Below are 7659 nucleotides of genomic sequence, written 5' to 3'. Positions count from 1 at the left end.
TATATATGTGTGTGTGCGTGTGTGTGTGTGTGTTTTTGCGTGTGTGTGTGTGTGTGTGTGTGTATGTTTGTGTGTCTGTATTTGTCCCCCAGCATCGCTTGACAACTGATGCTGGTGTGTTTATGTCCCCGTAACTTAGCGCTTCGGCAAAATAGACCGATAGAATAAGTACTACGCTTACAAAGAATAAGCCCTGGTGTCAATTTGCTCGACTAAAGGTGGTGCTCCAGCATGGCCACAGTCAAATGACTGAAACAAGTAAAAGAGTAAAGATTAATGATTTGCTCATTTAGTCATTGGTATTGTTCTAATGAAATTAGGTTATACAAGAGTGTACGGAAAAGTTCCTGGCCTTAAGGGTATCATGAAAGGCCTGGTTGGAGGCCCAACCTTCTGAGTTCTTTTACAGGGCTTAGAAAAACTGAAGGACTGCTGCATTAAATGTGTGAATCTGAGAGGGAAATATGTTGAATAAAATCCTAATTAACTGATCCTCCTGTATTTTCATTCACCCAAAGCCTGGAACTTTTTAGTACCCCCTCATATGTTTTTTTTTTCTTCTTTCCTGTGATGAAGAAAGTGATAATTTCATGTTATTAAAATAATAGAAATGGTTAAATCTCCACAATGCAGTTGCTGCTATGAATACAATGTAAAAGACTTTCTCTGTCAGTTAGACACTCAGACCATTTAGTAATTTAAAGCCTGCTTCAAACACACTTGACCTTTGGTTGTTGTTCTTCAGAGATGAGGAAGATTTGGCTATTTCTACCTAATCAAACAATCATATAGTGAATCTTTCATTGACTTGTGATTGTGATGTCTTAGTATGGTATAATTTTCATTGCTATTATCATTCATGTGAAATAGTTTCTTGTTTTATACATATAAGCTAAAAGCTGTTTTCTTTCATCTCATTTGTTCAATATCTTTCTGCTGATTCTAAACATTATGCCCTTAAGGTGGTAAACCAAAATCTAACAGGGAAGATGTCTTCATCTTGATTGCCACCCTTGAAGTGTTAAGATTTGGTTAAGCACAATAAACTGGAATGCTATATTCCCATGTTTATATTGCAGATGGAGTTCACTATATTCCTTCAAACTATGGCCAATGATTTAAACTTGTTAAAATCATTTTGCAGTATTTGAGCAATTTATATTCTTAGAAAAGGTGTGTGGTCTGTTGATAATGTATGAAGAGACACACTTTTATAACAGCTGTGTAAATATAAGGAATATTTCTACACAGCACATGCTGCTTTTATTCAGAATTAAAGCTAATTTTTAATGGAAAGACAAAATAAACATTATCTCATAATATGAGTGATTGAGTGCAAAACCTTTCTAATATATAATAGATCCCCATTACTTCTGATATATAATAAATCCCTTTTTCTCGGCAAGTAGGTCAGAAGGGAGTCAATGGTGGAGAAGGAGTTAAAATCTTCACTGTAAATGAAATCTCTTTTCTTGCTAATTCTCCTTAACTTCCTACTCTCCATTTCCCTCAATTATTTTCAGTCTTTCAGCATTTATAGATCATGATCCCTAAAATATACTTTGATGGTAGTGAAAAGGGCAAGGATAATGCTTCATTGTGTTTGTGTCCTCCTTTTTGAGTGGAATTTGCCTTTCATCTCTCCTGGTTCAATAAAACAAATGCTATTAAGACGTTAAGGTACAAGGTATATTTATTCACCCTTCATTTAAAGTAACTGGCTTTTTGTCTCATAAAAAATTTATATTTCTCATTGAATCAAAATACATTAAACACATTGTTAGAAATATTTTTTATCGAACACTGCATTTTAAATTCTAAAATGCACACTTCTTACAAGAAATATATAACAGCAAGGTTTTAATTCATCATAGTCAATTCTACAGTGAGGTACATATAAATATACACTCTCTCTGTTATTTAAATGTTGTCTGTTTTTCCATGCTTGCATGGGTTGGATAAGTTCTCTCCTATACAGCATTCCACCAACTTGTTGGTTGTGTTCCTTAATCATCATTTGTGTAAGGTTCAGTTTCCTGGGATCAGCCTTCACTATTTCTGTCTTTGTCTTCCTTAGTTTTTCTCTTTCCATTGGATCTTTCCACATGGATCTTCTGGATCTTTCTAAGTTTACTCTAAGGTCTCTTGATTCTAAATTTTGTTTCCACATCTAGGACTTTTACTCTAAATCTTACACAGTCTCAGCTAATAAGCACTAGGTCATCAGTATATAGGAACTCTCATGAGCAGCCAGTCTTAACCTCTTCTGTTGTGTCTTCAGGACCATAATAAATAGGAGGGGACCCCTGCTTGCACTCCAAACTCAATTCCAAACTCAATTCCAACCCTGATTTAGCTGATAACATCTTTATACATGGTTGGCACTTCTGCTGAACTATTCTTCAACTCCTAATTTTCTTAATGACCACCAAATTAATGTGTGTGTGTGAGCGTGCATGCGCACACGCAAGCATGGATGTGTGGTTAAGAAGTTCACTTCACAACTATGTGGCTTTGAGCCCAGTCCCACTGCATGGCACTTTGGGCACATGTCTTCTACTATAGCCTCAGGCTAACCAATACCTTGTGAAGGAGTTTGGTAGATAGAAACTGAAAGAAGCCCATTATGTGTGTATGTGTGTAAATGTTTACAATCCATACTGAGCTACATACAGCAAAAAAAAAAGAAAGATGGTGATGTTTGTTGATATTTCCTGCCCACAAATCTGCTAGCTCAAAGCTTTCAAATTCCTTTTAAAACTCAGGAATTAAAAAAAAAATTCCCTTTCATGAAAAACAGGTGAGGGTTGGCTATAAGGAGGGCATCTGTAAAAAACCCTACTTCAGTTCCCCATCTGAACCATGCTAGCATGGAAAATAGATGTTGAATGAACGAATGGTATATGTGTGTATGAGTGTAAGTGTGTATGTTGCAGCAAATGATATAAGCTTTAGCAAGGAATGCAATAAACTGATGACCGTTAAATGAAAATTCCTTGTGATGTTTGTTCCAACCAATTTGTGTAGGCAGTCCTTAGATGCCTACTTCATTGTAAATGCACTGAACTAGAACTATTGTTTGCAAACTGCATTATGAAATTAAAATTTGAATTAAAAAAAAAAAAAACTTGGGTTAATTCAATCAATAATGCTTCTACTCCTACAATGGGCCAATGTAAAAATATCTGTACAGGTGATGCTTGGTGATGGTAGTGGTGGCTTTGGTGGTGGTTTTGGAGGTGGCAGCAGTAATTTTTTTTTTTATTTTCATTTTTTTTTTTATTTGTTTTATTTTCTTATACCTAGATTAAACCTGAACAGTCTTTGGCTGCCATTGAAGCCAAACTGGAGTTTGATGAGCTAGAAGCTTGGAAAAATAATGTTTTGAAAGTCATAGAATATCCTGAAGAAGAATACAGGTATGTTACTTCAAATATCACACCTATTTTCATAAAGCTATTTGGTCAAGGTAAACACATTTTCTGTGGCTATTGATTTATTCACATCTAACTTGTTCTATCGATTTTATTCTTTTTTTTTTTTAAATTCTTCTGTCTCTGTAATTACTTCAATTAATCTTGTTCATTTGTTTACAGAACTGATGTAATAAGTAATTTCTTGTTACATAGCCTTGGGCAGCTCTGTCTGGACAAACAAACTTATGAGCAATGACATTCTATATGTGACTATATTTTTTCCAACCAATGTATCAATAACTACATTATCCAATATGTCTTCCCTTCATTTTTTTTTTAGACAGAGGTTGTGATATATGGAGGAGATTGAGCTTCTATATTTAGCTAGTCAAGTGATCATCAAGAGTCCCCATTCCATCCCATTATGTTGGCTTGTAATAAACAAATTATACACGAAATGGTTGTCTTTTCAAATTATGGAGAAATAATTATGGTGGGAGGGGCAAGATATTTATTTTCATATCACCTTTATCTATTTAATGATTATCAGCTTTCTATTTTTCTTTCTACCATATTTGATGGCTTGAAAGATTCTCAGGCATATTAGACACACCCCAATTTCAACAGTGTATATTCAGGATAAAATGTTTTTAGTGCATTAAAGCTTATGGGAAGCCCAACCTTACACATAAGACCCAGGGTGCTTTTCTTCTTCTTCTTTTTTTTTTTTTTTGGAGACATCTTTCTGAAAAAAAAAATGCATCTTACATGCCATCGAATATGTTAATTTTCCTTTCTCTATTATTCTCTTCTGTCGTCTTTGCCTGCTCCTCCCCTCTTCTTCCCCTTCTCCTTCTTCATGTCTACCACACTAGTTATATGCATCTCCTCACAACCTGTTGACTTCTTAGTTGTTGTTTTTGTTGTTTATTCTCAGTCAACCCTGATCAGATAAATCTCTCATCAAAGGCATATCAACCTTAACCATCCTTTCTTATTTTCAGGATTACATTATCCGATATGTCCTTTATTTTTAAGATAGTACAGTGTGATTAGAAGGAAATTTGGTTATTATTTCTAGCATGTCTACACGCCACCTCGAGGCTCCCTCACTTGAGATCTTAGTCATCTCAACAGGTAATCCTCTCTTAAGTAGGTATTCTATCCCCAACCCACTACTGTCAGTCATCCAATTCTCATCATCTGTTCTCAGCATGAATGCACTATAAAATTCAGAGACTCTTTTTTTATGGCTTTATATATTAACTTGACTTCAGTCTACACTGTAATCTTTATTTTCAATTCTTTTCTTACCTTTGAATATATTACAACAGTCAGTCTATAAATACGACTGTTACATTTGTGTTGTGATGGAGAAAATTTTTGTTATCAATAAAAGCAGGCCTCTCAACATTCACTAAGTTATTATTAATGACACCACCACAGCAATGCTGGTTAAATCAATCAAATGACCAGGCACCACCTGTAATTTCAGACCTCCACTGGGTACTACCTGATGTGTAATCAGTAATTCTGAAAGCATCTGGTTTCTTTCTGTCTAAAACCTCATTACTCATTTGCTGCGTCTGCTGATTGTGCTGCTACCTGTTAAATATTGATTTCTTAACATAGACACGGAGAATCTTTACAAAGTGATTTAAGGGAAATATCTCTGACCAACAAACCAACAAACAAGCCTCTACATCAGTGGTTCTCAACCATTTATTTTATCAATGGACTCCTTTGATTCCTATTTTTCTCCACTTGACCTCCATAGCCATTTGATGTAGATAACAAAAATTCCTACTGTATTTTTATAATTAAACATTATCAGGAATTGTATTAAAAAAAAAATTATGTATTGTAGAAGTTGTTGTTGTTATTGGCACTCCGCCGCTTACGACGTCGAGGGTTCCAGTTGATCCGATCAACAGAACAGCCTGCTCGTGAAATTAACGTGCATGTGGCTGAGCACTCCACAGACATGTATCCCTTTAACGTAGTTCTCGGGGAGATTCAGCGTGACAAAGAGTGTGACAAGGCTGGCCTTTTGAATTACAGGCACAACAGAAACAGGAAGTAAGAGTGAGAGAAAGTTGTGGTGGAAGAGTACAGCAGGGTTCACCACCATCCCCTGCCGGAGCCTCGTGGAGCTTTAGGTGTTTTCGCTCAATAAACACTCACAACGCCCAGTCTGGGAATCGAAACCGCGATCCTATGACTGCAAGTCCGCTGCTCTAACCACTGGGTCATTGTGCCTCCACATTCTAGAAGTATAAGCAATTTATTACACATAAATTTTAACAACAAAATATTATACGGACCTACAAGGGCCATATGAACACCAGTTGAGAACCACTGCTCTATATGGTCATTGGACCTGCTAGAAAAAGCAGGCAAATTTTCCTCAAACCATATCCTACCATAAGCATAGGCATGGATGTGTGGTAAGAAGTTTGCTTCCCAACCACATGATTATGGATTCAGTCTCACTATGTAGCACCTTGGGCAAGTGTTTTCTACTATAGCCCCAGGTTAACCAAAGCCTTGTGAGTAGATTTGTTTGACAGAAACTGAAAGAAGCCCGTCATATATATGTAGATATATGTGTGTGTGTGTATGTTTGTGTGTGTGTGTGTGTGTGTGTATTTTGTGTGTATCACTCCACTGCATGACAACTTGTTAGTTTATGTCCCTGTAATGTAGCAGTTCAGTAAAAAGACTGTACCAAATTTAAAAGTAAAATATTGGTGTTGATTTCTTCCATTAAAACCCTTCAAAGTGATGCTCCAGCATAGCCACAATCCAATGACTGAAACAATTGAAACATAAAAGATAGATGAGTCTCTACTTGGTCTCTAGACCTGCTAGAAAAAGCAGCAAAATTTTCCTCAAACCTATCCTACCATCTTAGAAAAAGTAAAGATACAATTTTGATAGTAGTTTTGATATATTGTCTAAAATTAGATGGGATGGCCATGGGTGGAATATTCGATGATAGGATTACTCAATAAAGGCTGATCTGGCCTGGGATTAAACAACAGCTCCTGAGAAATACTGCTTAATCTTTTTTCTGTACTTTTAACTGATTTAATCCATTCTTGTCGTTGAGGTCATGTAACCAGCTGCTGACATCACAATACTGTTGGTGTTCATCTGTTGATGAGTTCTTGTTATCAACGAGATCCTAATTACTAAGTAACAAGGACATACACAAGCCAACACTGGTCATTAAGTGGGGGAGAAAGATACACACACACACACACACACACACACACACACACACACACACACACACACACACACACACACACACACACACACACACACACACACACACACACACACACACACACACACACACACACAAAGACACACAGAAACATGAGTATACATACACACACATACATTCACTTATACATACATACAAACACACACACACACACACACACACACACACACATATCATCATCATCATCATTTAATGTCTGCTGTCTTTGCTGGCATGAGTTGGACAGTTTGACCAGGGCTGGCAAGCTGAGGGGCTGCACCAGACTCCAGTCTGATTTTGCATGGCTTCTATGGCTGGATACCCTTCCTAAAGGCTTCCACACAGTTTCCATCTGCCAAATTCATTCACAAAGCATTGGTCATCCTAGAACTATTGTAAAAGACACTTGCTTAAGCTGCCATAAAGTGGGATTGAACCTGAAGCTGCATAGTTGCAGAGCAAGCTTCTTAACCACACAGCCATGCATTGATAGTAAAAAAAAAAAGTAATTCAGTGAGTGTAATAGCAGGAGAAAGATTAACTATTTTTACCTACTGTAAATCATCCATAAATGATGTTAATTTACATGTTATTGTGTATGCAGATAGTTTTGAAATAATTAGAATATATACCAAAGGGAAAAAGTAGAAAATATATTTAATAATGTTTTTTAAAAACTATTCTCTTGTTAGTTATCTTTAAAAAGATATATTGGAATAAAGTAGATTCCAAGGAAACTGAGGTAACTCTTCAGTGAAAGCTATCTATTATAATCACCAATAATGATATCAAAGTTAGTGGGTCCCCTACATGCTCATGATAGTGTTATATCATTTACTTACTTAATGTTATCAACTGGTTATTTTTTATCTAACAGTGATCAAATTAAGTGGCTTTCTCCATATGTACGTGTAAGTAAATATATATATATATATATATACATATATATATATATATATATATATATATATA

General features: G+C 35.8%; 1 protein-coding gene across 1 annotated transcript in view; it reads left to right on the top strand.

The window, feature by feature from the left end:
• LOC106883080 (uncharacterized) overlaps nt 1-7659 on the top strand; it is a 441666-nt gene that overhangs the window by 229634 nt on the left and 204373 nt on the right. The window contains exon 25 of the mRNA XM_014933964.2: nt 3307-3419. Within this exon, the coding sequence (XP_014789450.1) occupies nt 3307-3419 (113 nt within the window). The remainder of the gene's footprint in view (nt 1-3306; nt 3420-7659) is intronic.

Source organism: Octopus bimaculoides, chromosome 5 (genome assembly GCF_001194135.2).
Source record: "Octopus bimaculoides isolate UCB-OBI-ISO-001 chromosome 5, ASM119413v2, whole genome shotgun sequence".
NCBI lineage: Eukaryota > Metazoa > Mollusca > Cephalopoda > Octopoda > Octopodidae > Octopus > Octopus bimaculoides.
Note: the sequence above shows the minus strand (reverse complement) of the source record. Positions and strands in the feature narration are given on the sequence as shown.